This window comes from Gekko japonicus, unplaced genomic scaffold (assembly GCF_001447785.1).
Source record: "Gekko japonicus isolate JY-2015 unplaced genomic scaffold, Gekko_japonicus_V1.1 scaffold800, whole genome shotgun sequence".
NCBI lineage: Eukaryota > Metazoa > Chordata > Lepidosauria > Squamata > Gekkonidae > Gekko > Gekko japonicus.
In genome coordinates, this window is record NW_015164693.1 from 234860 (window position 1) to 250396 (window position 15537).

General features: G+C 43.8%; 1 protein-coding gene across 1 annotated transcript in view; it reads right to left on the minus strand.

The window, feature by feature from the left end:
- Positions 1-273: 273 nt before the first annotated feature.
- The window catches only part of ZDHHC18 (zinc finger, DHHC-type containing 18), a 56929-nt gene continuing 41665 nt past the window's right edge, over positions 274-15537 (minus strand). The window contains exons 4-8 of the mRNA XM_015409446.1: positions 13893-14030; positions 6932-6980; positions 5155-5257; positions 3539-3648; positions 274-1098 (exon numbers count right to left, since the gene is read on the minus strand). Coding sequence (XP_015264932.1) covers positions 993-1098; positions 3539-3648; positions 5155-5257; positions 6932-6980; positions 13893-14030 — 506 coding nt within the window. The 3' untranslated portion in view covers positions 274-992. The remainder of the gene's footprint in view (positions 1099-3538; positions 3649-5154; positions 5258-6931; positions 6981-13892; positions 14031-15537) is intronic.

The following is a 15537-nucleotide window of genomic DNA, read 5'->3' on the forward strand; positions in this document are numbered from 1 at the left end:
TTCAAACAAACCCTTGGGTCAACAGTTCTCCCCTACAAAAGATGGTTTCTTTCCTATCCATATGTACAATGATCTCCGATCTCCATTCACATAATTTAAGAATTGGAAATTGCATTGCTTAATTTTCTTTGAACTATTAACCAGGGACTCTGACTGGCCTGTGTTCCCTCTCTTGCCAGAGGCCAGATTCAGGTGAAACAAACAAGGCCTAGTCTGGATCCATTCTCAGAGTGCATAAACATGATCTGCAGCAGACCCACTTCTCTTCACATGATCATTCTTAGAAATCCTCTACTCTTTCTTCCCTCCACTAGCAGAGGCAGGAGAACTGCCAGCCACATTTGCAGCTAGGGCAGGAAGTGCCACATCCTTAAACAGTGCCCCACTCTTCTTTATGGCTCAAACAAGCACCAAGTAACCTTTGCAGCGCTCACTCAGGACTGCAGGGAAAGGCATATTAACTTTAAAACATCCACCCTCCATGGATGAGAAATCATAAAAAAAATAACCTGAAGTGCGGTTCAGGAGGTGGTACGATTGCTCCTCTACTCCTCCGTACCAGCTCCATATACAAGTGACTGTGTTCCACTCAACCAATCTGTGCAGATAGCCCAGCAGGTTACTGAAGCAGGCTTTCAAGAGAATGGACTGTTCTCAAGAAGCTGGCTTCACCCACCACATGGCTCTCTCTTCTCTGAGCATCATCAACCCCCTTTGCCTATAAGTGATCAGTAATGTCTGTTTAGAGGCTTAACTGCAGCAGTCCACAATGTCCAGGTAAGTCCCATTGGATTTCTTTTCAAAAACCCCAAATTTTAATCTCTCCATCTCAGTGCAAGAGATGGTGGCATATGGTTTGAGAAGGGGCAACTGGAAGCTCCACCCCACAAAGCTGCCTTGCGTGGAACTCAGGAGATGGTAAATGGAAGAGAGGCACCAGCTGGAGGTAGGCATAGGCACAGGACTAGGTGGCATCACTGCTAAGGGATGGATCATACCATGCTGGCATCAGATTTTGTTCCGAAGGAAGGGATTTCGCTCTTAGGAGTGGATGGGGTCCCAGCATCTGCCTCGATAAATCCTCTTCTGTCTATTAAACTAGCAAGGTGGGAGAGAAAATAAGGTGGCGGGTTAGACTGGTAATTAACAAGCCAAAGGAACAGCTAAAGCAACACCAGACTATCTTTTTCATCCTGGTGACAGATGAGGAGCATTATGTTGACATAATTATGTTGACAAACACACACCTGGGGCATTCTTTGTTTTGCAGTCATGCATTAAGATAATTAATATGGAATAAAACTGGTATGAATGTTTACAAGGGGCTCGGGCTCAGTGGCAGAGCCTCTGCTTTGCAGGAAGCCCCAAATTCAACCCCCAACATCTCCACTTCGAAAGATCAGGCAGCAAATGAAGTGAAAGACCTTGACCTGAGACCTTGGAGAGCTGCTACCTGTCAGAGTAGACAAGACTGACCTTGAAAGAACAAGGGTCTGAGTTCGCAGAAGGCAGCTTCATGTATTCAAGGCAATTTCCATGGCTAGAATTCTAACATAAAGTGGGTTCCACCACTCACTGCATGTCACAGTGCAAGCCAGCAATGGCAACACCAGTAGGTAAATTTCTCCATCTTTTAACTACAGGGACAATAGTCTAGTTCCTAGGTAAACATGGTTCAGTTGTCACTTTTGTTAGTAGGTATGAAGTTCTCACTACAGCAACTTCTAAACCACACTCTAAACTGTATATGGTCCAAATTCCCAACAGATAATGGCAGCATATTCTTCATTACAGATTCAGTCACAGAATTACAGCGTAGCTTGGCCTTTATACTCCTCAGAGGCAAGCGCTCTTTGACACTGGGGCTCAAGTCCAATTCAGACACACATTTGGCACTCCTGCAATGGTAACAAAATTACAGCTAAAAGAGATTTCTGAGTAACCTTCTCGAGTATCCTGAAGCTTGCCTAAAGATCATCCCTAGAAACATTAGATGGATACCCCTACCAGCAACTTTTCTGTATGTGTAATTGGAGGGATTCCTTCCAGAAGTCATCTTATACAATGCCAAGTGCTAACCTTGAAATTAGCCCTAGTTTTGTCCAAGTCTGCCCTCTTGTGACTACATGAAGTATGAAAAGTTTATATTTAAGGCAGCAGGTAGTTCAAACTTAGCTCTGAAAATATACAAGGTCCATATGCTAGCCAGACTTGCAGGACTCTCCATGTCAATGTCTACAACCGCATCCCCACTTCAGGCTACTGCTGGCTCAATCAAAGCCAGACAGCTTTCCAAGACCAGCTCTGCTACACTATGCAGAGTAAAGTGGCAGTTTCAGGCCGCAGATTTTGCTCAGAGAACAAAAAGGGGGAAATGCCAAGTGATAGAGAACTGATTTAATGTACATACAAAGTCCCTATGTGTTTCACTGTGCAGGCCTCATCAGGGGGAATCAGAACATTCACCTAGTCTAAGCAAATGTTCTGATTCCCCCGATGAAGCCTGCAGAGTAAAACACGTAGGGACTCTGTCTGATAAATCAGTTATCTGTCAACCTGGCATTTTTTTCTTTTTGTTCTGTTGGCACATTGCTGGGTGCAGCCCAGTTTTTCTTTATCCTTGCAGATTTTGCTCACTATTAAAAAGGACAGATGCCATTTAGTGATATACACCTGCAAGTTCACAATATCATAAATGGTTAACGTTGTGAAACATTACTATGAAATTTTGTTGGGAAAAGGACAGTATACGTAATCCTTACTTCTCTAAATCTGTAGAACAATAACCTTATGTATAATAGAAGATCTTTCTGTTGAAATGTTAAGTTTTACAATAATTTTGACTTAGTTTTCAAGTTTTAATGAGACACATTTTTATGTTAATGTATCTTTGTTATTGGCAATAGATTGTTACTACTCGTTTTGAAAAAAATAAAATAATCAGTAAAAAAATGATATGGATTTTTTTGCAGTAGGCACCAATCAATCCCATGTCAGTTCTGAATTTTTCAAGATTTCATTTCTGGTTATGCTTCCCCACCCCACCCCACCCCACCCCACAGCTTAGCTCTCTTCCCTTTCATTTCCCATTGCCCCCGTCTTTCCAGATACCGAACTACCAATATGTTTTCCAGCATCTCCCAAGCAGAGAAGAGGAAGCCAGCACTGGTCTTAAGCCACAAGGACATTTTCTACAACACCAACTTTTAGGAGAATGTGCACAGCTCTCCCTCATTCTGCATGGTGGGCTTACTACCTAAGAGCAGCTCCTCTTGCTTGCTCTGCATCAGCAGAAGCACAGAGCAACAGCAGGAGGCGGTTGTTGCAGAAGAAAGGCAACATCCATCTCAGCCTCAAGATTCACCACCACTCTCCTTGTGAATCAGGCAGATTTTGGTAGCAATGTATTTTTTCAGCTTCTGCAATAGTTGTCCTGTATCAGAAGACAGACGTAGTTTTCCCTGACAGGAGAGTTAAAAACATGATTCAAAATTATACTTCAAACATCCAGCTGTAAAGTGCATCCAGATGACTTTACCTGGGATAGAATGGGCCGCAGAGCACTGCACAGCAGTTGGTGATGACGCTTTTATGGCTGTAGGGATTGGAAAATTCAGCGCCTCCCTTATTTGACCATGCCCCTTTGAGCTACAAGAAAGAAACTGGTTAGAAAATGCCATGGGAGGGAAAAGTCAATGAGAATCCTTTGCTGAGCTGGCTTAGATGAACTTTTTGGAATAATCTCTAACATATGTATATAACTCTGGCTTACAAGGACTTTTAGATATGGATAGTTGTGAACCGTTAACTGAATGTAATTGTAAGCCAGTAACCAAGTCAAGAATCAGTGATGAGTGCCTTGCTGTTTTTTTCCATTTTGGTCTGCTTTATCTGTTGAGACAGATGTACACACTCATTTGGACAAGCATCATAATTCAATATTAGGGGGGAAAAAACCTGGAAGGAATTACTAGCTATATATGGTGACTTAAATGAATGTGGTAGCCGTCTCTATTGTGAAACTGCCCAGAAGAACCACAAGGTTACCACAACATACAACTTGTACCAACGGATGAAAAAATCCCTTTTTCTAAGACTCTTCTGTGGTTACTGACAATGGTTCATCCACTAGCTAGTGTAGTTATTTTAACATTCTTTAAAACTTTTTATACATTGTTTTACTGTTCATTGGTTTTAGTCCCTTGATTTTAAACTGTTTTGAGTGTTTTCAATAGAAAGGTCACTAAAATTAATATATAAAAATAAAACTAAGTCTTCACAAGCATGTAAGGAGGTTTTACTCTTATAAAGTCACGGTGAATCGTAACATTCAGATGTTAACTGTTTTAAAATCTTTAAAATTAAAACATTGTTTTAAAATCTTGGAAAAACTGCTCCCAGACAGCCTGGCAGCAATCTTTTGAAAAGGAGAAGTATTTTTTAATGTGCAAAAACTGTTAATTACAGGTGCCACCTCTTCTCTCCCTTACAAGATGAAATGGCATAACCCTGGTAAATATGTAAACACAAATAAGGATTCTGTTCTTTCTGAACTATTTATTCATACACACATTCAGTCTGATTTACTAAGTAAAAGCTATATAATTAATCAGCTAAGATTTATTTGGTCAGGTTTCATCCTGCTGAATGCTGCTGAAAACTTATTGGTTGGGAGTCACCAACTTGAGGTAAGAATATTTTGGTTACAGGCAGTGTTCCCTCTAAGCTGAGTTGGTGTGAGCTAGCTCGCAGTTTTTTAGCCTCCGGCTCACACACTTTTGTCTTAGCTCAGGGAGGACAGCTCCAGAGCAGATTAATGTATGCAGTAGCCAAATCGCTCACCCACACCTTTAATGCCAGCAGCTCACAGAGTAGAATTTTTGCTCACAAGACTCCACCGCTTAGAGGGAGCATTGGTTACAGGTATACTTATTTGTTCATGAAGGTACTGCCAAGATCTAACTATCCATTTCACTACGGAAACTTGTCTTTCCTTTGTTACCTACATGGGAGCCTAAGAATGTCCATTACTCCAGAAATCAAATACGATTACCAAAATGCTACAGCTGTGTAGTTTTTGCATGAAGTATTTATTTAAAGCACTAAAAATGGTTGCTTGGACCTATGGAAGGAGAGGCAAAAATCCATACTCACATCTTCATTGGTTGTCAAGTTGGAGGCAACTAAGTAAGTGTGAAACCCTGAGAGGCCAAAAATAGACCAGACTGAAAAAAAGCAGATCACCAGTTCCAGCACAGTGAGAGGAGAGTCAAGGAAGGACCGAGATGTGATATTGGGGGAAACTCATTTTTCCTGTATTCCCAGAAACAAACCTTGCTCTCTCTCTCTTGCTCTCCCCCTATATCCCACCTTCCCCACATGGCAGGCTCAGGGCGGGTTACATCAGATTGGATAAAAATACAATATACACAATTAACACAATTAAAACACTAGTAAAATACCACAATAACCTTCATCTGGTACCGTTGTCATTGACATTAAAACCTCTCAGATGCCATCCCTGGTATGCGGTTCTGACCCACTGAGGGGAGGCTCAGTAAAGAGGGAGGGACGTCCGTTGCCCTAGTTAAAAGCCTGGTGGAAGAGCTCCATCTGGCAGGCCCTGCAGAACTGTAAAAGGTCCCGCAGGGCCCTAATCTTGTGTGGGAGCTCATTCCACCAGGCAGGGGCCTGGGCTGAAAAGGCCCTGGACCTAGTCGAGGTGAGACGGACGTCCCTGGGGCCAGGGACACGAGAAGATGCTGATTGGCAGATTGTAAAGCCCTTAGGGGCTCATAGAGGGAGAAGCGGTCTTGCAGATATGCGGGCCCCTGGCCTTATAGGGCTTTAAAGGTAAGCACCAACACCTTGAAATGGATCCTGTACTCAATAGGCAGCCAGTGCAGTTCACGCAGCACTAGGCAGCGACATCAGTACCCATGCTCCTGCGTTCTGGAGCAGAATCAAGGGCAGCCCCACGTAGAGAGAATTCCAGTAATCTAATCTGGAAGTGACCATTGCATGGGTCACTGTGGCCAGATTCCAGGGAGTGAGAAATGGGGCTAACTGCCTGATCTGTCTCAGATGGAAGAAGGCAGACCTGGCAGTAGCAGCAACCTGGGCCTCCACAGTTAGCGAGGCATCCAGGAATACTCCCAGGCTCTTCACCTTCGGCACTGGCACCAATAAGGTCCCGTCAATGGCTGGAAGCCCAATCCCAGTCCCCCGTGACCCAGGTACAGGACCTCTGTCTTCGATGGATTCAATTTCAGTCTGCTCTGTTGTAACCAACCAACCACGGCTTGTAGTGCCCTGTCCAGATTTCCTGGGGCAGAGTCCGGGTGGCCATCAGTAGATAGAGCTGGGTGTCGTCCGCATATTGGTGACAACTGAGCCCATACCTCCGTATAATCTGGGTAAGGGGGCGCATGTCTTCCGTACTGCAGAAACTGATATGCTCAGTTCACTGGAATAAGCCATGTTCTACACATATGATAAACCAGGGTTTAATCTCTGGGATCTCCATTTAAAAGATGCGGGATGGCAGGGGTGAAGACTATCTTCCGTTAGACTCGCTTTTGGGACTAGATAAATCTGAGGATGCTCAGCAAGATGGCCTAGTGCAGGTTTCCATGCAGGGCAATTCTTTGTATCAGTCATAAGCCTTAGGCAGGTTGAGGTTTTTACCCATGGAAACGAAACTGTGGGGGGGAAATTCATGACCCAAGGCAGGGGTCTTCTGTGGTTCCTGCAAGGACAGTTATTGACTTTCTCTGCCTAAGTGGCTATAAAAAAATGGCTATTCCTTGCTATGGGGCACCTCTCAGGGGCACTTTCAAATCTATTACTTTTTTTCCCAGCAAAAAAATAAAAATAAAAATGTGGGGGACCAGAGAAACAAAAGAAATGACAAAAGATTCTGAAAGGATATCTGGCTGGTGTTGGCTTCAAAGCAGTGATAAAGTCACTTCCCTGGGAACCTGCAAAGCAAAGAACAAAATAAACTTTTGTAGACCATGTTCCTCTCTCTACCTGGACAAAAATATAAAGACAAAACAACAGTGATGGCACAGTGACAACACAAGCATCCAGGATCCCTCCCTCCTATCCAGAAACTCAAGACGACAGAATCAACAACAAATTTGCACTAGCTCTAGCCAAGGTTGCCTCAATTGTTGTTACAGCCTCCTAAATGAACCACTTGATACTTACCGTGAAGGGTCATTCTCCTCTGAGGAAAGGAGGATATCTTGGTGGGTGATTCCCACCCTCCATTCAGGAAGGCAGGAACAAAGTCTTTTCCACTTCCCGTATCTTTGGTGGAAGTCACCCATCTCCTCAGTTCTAGCAACTCCGAAAGCAGTTAATAAACCTCCTAAACTATGAAAGAATCAACACAATTAAAGCATAACAAGGAGGGAAAAAAAGAAAAAGGTAAGGAACAACAGGACAGGCAGTGGTCCTGCTGGACAGAAGAGAGATGAATGACAATGACTTCAGGAGGGGTAAGATGTCCTCCTTTCCTCAGAGGAGAAGGACCCTTCATGGTAAGTATCAGGTGGTCCTCCCTCTGAGGTAGAGAACATCTTGGTGGGGCCTCCCAAAGCAGTGTTCTCATTTTCTGGGTGGGTCATCATCTTCTGCTTGTAGCATCAATATATTGTAATATTCTTCTGCCAAATGCTGCATCAGCTGAGTTGTAGATGTTCATCTTGTAATGCCTTACAAAGGTGGATACTGTGAACCAGGTGGCTGCTTGGTAGACTTCTTCAACAGTAGTGTGTCTGGTAAAGGCTGCGTTGGTTGCAGCACTTCAAACTGAATGAGCAGTAATCCCAGTATGGCTATTTTTTCAGCTTTGTAAGCTTCAATAATGTACACATTTAGAGTACTGCTGATGGCCGATTTTGACATCTTCGGTCCTTTATTTGGCAGGGAGATTGAAATGAGCAAGGACTCAGATTTCCTAATATCTTCTGTTCTGCAAATGAAGGTTTTGAGTGTATGCTACAGCCTTTCCTTAGGACAAGTGGGATTCAGGCAAAACAACGGAAGACAGATTTCCTGAGATCTGTGGATGAATTCACCTTCGGTTTAAAAGTAAGGTCTGTTTTCATGACTACTTTGTCCTTATGGAAAATACACAGCTCAGGGTTGACCACCAGCATGCCTAGTTCAGATACTCTCCTTGCTGATGTGACTGCTATAAGAAATAGGGTTTTCATCCTCAGCCATTTAAGAAGAATTTCTTTAATAGGCTCGAAGGGGTGTCTAGTAAGAGCTGATAGTACAGTGTGTAATTTCCATGTTGGAAATCCATGTAGTTGTGGAGGATCTTTTAAGGAAGAGCCCTTGAGGAAGCGACATACGTGCAGGTGTCTGGATAAGATGAATCCCTGGAAATGTGGCAGTACTGTTGTCAGGGCTGTGGACCTGATGTCCTAGTGTGGAAGGCTTTGATCCACTGGTGTGACCATCTTGCAAAAAGGACAGAATGGATTTTATCTTTGGTTTCAAAGAGTCGACACCTTTTCTTCTGCTTTACCTGAAGAACGCCTTCCAAGATGTATTGCAGATTTTATTAGTGGATTCTTTTCTTTTTTTTAATTATTATTTAAAGTTTTATTAAAGTGTAAAAACAAACAACACTATCGACATACAGCATTATACATGGATAATCCAGTCTCTAATGAAGTGGATTGCTTCCACTGAACATAGATTAAGAAGCACACGTTTAATTCAATATTTAAGTATCAAGATACGTTTGTAGAATAAACAATAAAATGTAACTTTCAACTTCTAACTTCTAACATCATTTCTGATTCTCCCTTTCATTTTCAGTTTCATTTGGTATTATAACTCACTTTACAACAATATAGAAAACTGGTGCTATTTCTTAGACAGACACATTCTGGATTATACCTGTGTTTAGATTTGTTCGGAATATTAACTGTAGGTGCTCTTTCCTTCGTAGATTAAATTTGACTCAATCTCCTCTTTTATAACCTGTTAAGTGAAAAACTTAAGATATTGTATAGATGAACAATTATAGTTTAGCAACACATAACATTCTAATAATCACTGACGTCTGAGCGAGTCGTTTGGAACTGGAGTTGTTAAGCCTAATCAAAGTGGCCCTCAACTAGTACTCGTTAACATTTTAATAAGACTAGAGCAACCCTGTTAAAGTCCTATCTCCCTTCAAGTGCATCTACTTATCCTTCCGATGAAGAGGTTCCTGCTGCTTGTGATTCTGGTGGTGGAGACGCTGAAGAAGAATGGCGGCGTTTATTAGTTTGCCTGGAGTAGTCCATTGAGATTTCTAAACTTAACGATATTAGCAACTTGAAGCCGTCTTCTGGAGTAGAAATCTTGTGTTGTTTTCCTCAATGGGTCACTTGCAAAACTAATGATGTTATCCAAGTGTATCGTATGTCCGCTTCCAGCAAGCTGCTTGTGATCTGTTTCATTTCTTTCCTTTTCAGCATAGCTTCCCTCGGCAAATCAGGGTACACTTCTATCTTGGAGCATTGGTAGGATAGGTAGCCTCTCTTTCTGGCTTCAGACAAGATTTGCTTTCTGTACCTTACATCAAGGAGAGTGATCAGGATGTCATGGGCTGGTCTTGTACGCAGGAGTGAAATGGGGCCAAAGTGGAAGGCTTTGGTGACTGTTCTGGATTGAACTCCCTCAGTAACTCCTTGGTATTCCTTAGAGGTCGCCCTTCCATGTACTTGCCAGGGTCAGCCCTACTTAGCTTTTGAGATCTGATGAGATCGGGATTCCCTGGGCTATCCGGGTCAGGGCAACCTGGGCCTCGTTGAAGCATGTCCAGTGTTACTGGAAGTGTTAGCGGTGGTTGGGTCGCCAGTTCCTGAAGGGCCTAGAACCATGGATGCTGAGGCCAATATGGTGCTACTATGATAATTTCTGCCTTCTGTTCCTTGATCTTCCGGATCAATTTGGGAAGAAATAGAACAGATGGATAGGCAAACAGAAGACCGCTTGGCCACTGGGACGTCAAGCATCATGTGCTTTGGCCTTAGGATGGAAATACCTGGTGAAGTACCTGTTCACTTGATGGTTGTTTGGTGAGGCAAAGATCCACCAGTGAAAGGCCAAAATGGAATGTGATTAGCTGGAACAGATCTTTTTTCAGAGACCTTCCCCCTCCTGAATGGTCTGTCTGCTCAGCCAATCCACCTGGATGTTCATCAGTCCCTTTATGTGTTCTGACATGATCGATGCCAGGTTCTTCTTTGCCCAGAATCTTGAGTGCCTCCTTGTGGAGTGCTGAGGATCTTGATCCTCCTTGCTTGCGAGGTAAGCTTTGGCACACACATTGTCTGTTCGGATTAGAATGTGTTGACAAACCAGTCGTGGATTGACGTGGAGTAAGGCTAGGTAAATCGCCTGAAGCTCTAGGAGGCTGATGGGGAGTCTCGTCTCACTTTTGAACCATTGACCCTGTATTGGACAGTCTTCCAGCATTGCTCCCCATCCAAACAGGCTGGCATCTGTAAAGATTTGTTTAACCTCTGTAACACAGTATTTCTTCCCTTGTAGAAGACCCATCAGGTCAGACTGGTTTTCACTAACAGTGGGACCTGAATGGAAATATCCTCTTTGTTCATGATCTGTAGTTGGAGAGGTCTCAGAAGTTGTTGTAAGGGTCTTATGTGTAGTAGACCCCACTGGATGACATTGATGCTTGAGATCAGTAGGCCCATCAGCTTTGTGAGTGTCATCAGTGATGAAGACCGCCTCTTGATGATAGCTTTCATTTTCTTTGCCATTGTTTTGGTTAGAAAAAGGCAATTGCGTGTTGTGTCCAATATGACACCCAGCTCTTCTAGTCTCTGTGTGGGTTGTAGAGAGATTTTCTGTAGATTGATCAGGAATCCGTAAGCCTGTAGACATCGAATAGTTATTTCTGTGTCTTGGTGTTTGGTCGCGGGGCGTGACTTGGTCGCGGAGCTTGACCTGATCAACGAGTCATCCAGTAGGGGTGGATGTGAATCCCTTGCTCCCTTAACTTTACAACTGAGTTGATCAAGATCTTTGTGAAGACTCTCGGTGCTGTAGAGAGGCTGAACAGAAGAGCCCTGAATTGTACATGGGACTCTCCGACGCAGAACTGAAGGAACCTTCTGTGGCAAGAAAAGATCGAAATGTGGAGATACACTTCCATTAGATCTGTCAAAGCAAGGTGCTCTTCTGGCTGCAATGATTCTGTGATGGATCTCCATTCTGAAATCCCACAGTTTGATGAATGTGTTAAGATATTTCAAGTCTACGATTGCCCTCTAATCTCTGTTGTTCTTGGCACTGTGAAAAATATGGAGTAGACTCCTTGTCCCCTTTCTGTAAGAGGGAACAATTCTATGGCTTGAATGTTGAGAAGAGGCTGAATAGCAGTCTGAGTTCTTTGAAGTTTTTCGGGGTCCCTGTGTGTAAAGGAGACGGAAGAAAACATTCCAGTGGGGTTCTGATGAACTCTATAGAGCATCCTCTGGTGACTACCTCCAGGGGCCAGCTGTCTGCCCAGGAGTTGATCCACATGTCTTGAAAATGTAGAAGACACCTCGGCCCCCCCCCCAAGAGTTTTGTAGTCATGCTTTGGCTTGCTTGTTGTTGTGTGCCGGTCTGTCAGGTCTACCTGTGAATTGTTTGTTGAAGCGACTGCTGAATAAACCTCTTTTGAAAGATTGCCTAGAATATCCCCAATTTGGTCTTCTGTTATCCTTGTTGGATCTTGGAAGGACACATTGGGATCAAAAGGAATAATACCCAAAAGGTCTCTTGTCAGTGCAAGTTAGTGTTCTGGGTATCACCTTCTTGTCTTTGGTTTCAACAAGAATTTTGTCTTAATGTTGCCTTGATATGAGTAGGCCATAATGATTGACTTCGAATGGATTCGGCCTGTTAGGCCTGGAGCCATAAGGTTCTTCTGGCAGCTGTCGCAGATGCCATATCCCTGGATGAGAAGATTAAAGAGTCTAAAGTTGCGCATGCTGTGAGTGAAGTGGCTTTGAGAACTCTGTTGGTTTCCTCTGCCAGTCACCAGCTGCTGGCCGGGATGAGTCAGAGAAGTTTTCTGGTCTAGACATTTGCTGCTCTTGAGACTACAGAGGCTGCGGTGGAAGCTTTAATGGCCATTGTAGTGGCTTCACAGGCTTTTCTTATGGCGAAGTAGGCCCTTTTGTCCATGCTATCTCGAAATGTTCCTTTGCCATCTTCTGAGAGAAGTCCAGATGACTGTAGTGCTGCTACAGGAGCATCCACTAGTGGGATCTGAAAAAACTGGTTAGTGAAAGATGGTAAAGCATATAGTTTCTCGATGACACTTGGAAACTGCCTGTTGGCCACAGGTTTTGTCCATTCTGCCTTTAACTGCTTCTCAAATAATTTAGGGAAGGGGAATACCTTCTCTGCTACACTAGACCTAGGGAAGAATTCTTGGTGCCTTTTGGACCTGCCCTTGGGTTTTGCTGCAGAAGGACCTGGTTCCTCTCCTGGGGGATTCTCCTGTAGCCCTAAGGCTGTCATGGTCTTAGATAAAAGATAGTGGTAGTCCTCAAATTTAAAGAACCTTATGGACTATTCTGGGATTTCTATCGTTTCCTCTTCCTAGTCCGAGAGGAACTCCCCCTCTTCCCTTTCTTCCACTTCACTATCTAAATATATATATCAGGGACCCGCTGAGTGTTATCTCTCTTTTTCTGCTGAAAGTTTCCTTTCTAGCTGCCTTAGTAGGCCAGCTAGGTCACCATTTGGAAGAAAGTGCTCCTTCCGCATTCCCATGTCTGGAAAGGGGGGAAGGACAGGAGGAGGAACTGGAGTGGACCCTGTGTCTTCCATAGCCAACTTTTGCCAGGGTGACCTCCTCCAAACATTGTTTGTCTAAGTAAGGTCAGAAATTCAGAAGAAAACATAGAGGGTCCCAATCTGTGTGCACTGCTCACAGGTAGACCTGTTGCACCACTGTCAAAACCAGATACCACTGCTGCTTGTCATTCTATAAGGTGGCTAGCATGGCTTTCACTGGGACCTGCATCGTCTGAATGGCTTGTGGAAGTGGAGAAAACCACTCCGCAGCTTACTCCTGACCTGTTGGCAAGATTGCCCATAGCGGCAGGCTCAGAAATGGTGGTCACGACTTCTCTGGGCAGGTAGGAACGGCACCACTTTTTGGTGCACTTCTGACTCTCCAGTCTCCTCTTCTTCTTCTCAGGAACAGCTGTCAGAGAGGTTCCTGGCCAGCCTGTGCTGATCTTGCTAGTGTTACACCGGGATTGGCAGTGAGAGGGGCTTCTAGCTCTCCTTTGGAGAGAAAGCCATCGCTGCCCTCACTGTGATCCGTTTTGTGGAGCAGTTAAAGGATGAGGTCTGAGAAACGGACAAGTCAAGAAGGCAAAGAAAAGGGCCACCATGGCTGAAGTAGCTATCCCAACTGTAGATTCTTTACTTGAACGCTCTTCGTGGGAGCATAAGAGATAAAGAGAAAAGACAGAGATATTAGAGGGAAACGAAAGTTAACAGACAAGATAAAGAGCCAGGATTAGAAAAAAGTAGAAAGGAAATGATAGGAATAGGTAAGCTACAGCCTATTCTGTACTGCTCTTCCTGTCTAGGCAGGAAGAGAACTGAGGCAGGTGACTCCACCAAGGAGACAGGAAGCGGAAAAGACTTCCTGCCTCCCTGAATGGAGGGTGGGAACCACTCACCAAGATGTCCTCCGCCTCAGAGGGAGAACACCTATCACTGCTGTCCAGGTCTCCTCTTGAAATTATCCATGGTTTTCCAAGACAACATGGTTTTTGCAATGTGCTTATCCAGATTTCTACTGAGGTTTTTGGTCCAGAAAGCTTTTCCAGAAAAGCACTACTCACGTAGGGTAAGATGGGTGATAACACAGGCAAAGATGAACGCTGTCAGGAAGGAGAGAGAGAGGATGAAGGCATAGAAGTATCGGTAGTTGCGCTTCCCCACACAGTTACCCACCCAAGGGCAGTGGTGATCAAACCGCTCTGAAAAAGTAAAAGGTAAACATGATGATGTTAAAATGACTTCAGTACTGGACAGTCCAACAGAAGAAGCTCTGCAAAACTGAGGAGTCACTGAAGCAGATGCCAATCCTAGGTAATCTTTCTGTTAATACACAAAGAACAAGAGTAAAAAAGAAAATAAAAGGCAGAGGGAGATGCCAACTATTTTAACTCACTTTGGCCTGAAAACTCCTTGGTCCCTCCAACTGCAGCACACTAGAATGGAGGATGTGGCCATACTAGTTTGAGCGAAATATCAGTATATACTTGGAGTACATAAATGGCTGTCAGGAGCCTCATTGGAGCATTTGGTAATGGTCACAAATTTTGAGGAGCAACACTGAATGTGATGGACAAAAAAATTAATCTCATAACTGGCTCTCTAACCTTTCCAGCTAACTAATTAGGACATCTGATTGGCCTGTAACCTGGACGACTGCAAAGGGGTGGCCATATTAGTCTGTTGTAGCAAAATAAAAGTCTGATGGCACCTTAAAGAAGAAGAAGAAGAAGAAGAGATTGGATTTATACCCCGCCCTTCACTCAGAGTCTCAGAGTGGCTTACAAACTCCTTTCCCTTCCCCTCCCCACAACAGACACCCTGTGAGGTAGGTGGGGCTGAGACAGCTCTGACAGAAACTGCTCTTTTCAAGAGCAGCTCTGACAGAACTATGGCTTGCCCAAGGTCATCCAGCAGTAGGGGTGGAAACTAGTCAGAGGGTCAAAAATACTGATTTTACTGACCAAAATTCCAAAAACCCTGACCTAATACTGACAAAAAAACTGACAAATTACTGAACAATTTAATGTCAGCCTACTGATAAGCTAGCATTTTAAATTTAAAACTAGGACTTCATTAAAAATTATTATTATCTGGCCTCCATCATCCCCATAGCCAGCCCCATGGTTAGATGTGACCCAGATAAAAGGATTGAACACCTTTCTATTTTTTTAATGAATAGAGGACAATGTTTTCATTATTGTACAAAATGTAAGGCAAAAAACATTCCCTTTTAAAAATAATCACATACTGCAAATAATAAAACAGCAAAACAGCAAAAACATATTAAAAACCAAGCATAAAGTATAATTATGACAACAAAACATAATTACTGTTAGGTAAGACTTGTTGTTGCCTTTACTTTATCTTTAGTTTTTTGATGAAAAAAGAACCAGCCAGCAGCCTGCCATCCCTGGTGGAGGCTGAGTCGGGCTGGGCACTGGAACACCCTAGACTGATTATCCTGCATGATTTCAATGTCCATGCGGACGATGTGGCCTCCACTCAGGCGATGGACCTAGTGTCATCCGTGGTGGCGCTGGGACTCTCCCAATATGTAACAACTCCCAATTACCAGGCCAGACACACGCTCGATCTGATCTTCGTGGCAGGAGTCACAGTGGACCAGGTCACTGCCTCAGCAGTGCCATGGTCATACCATCATGCTCTGAAGGCCCATCTGAATGTTTCACCCCAACCCTGTTTGGG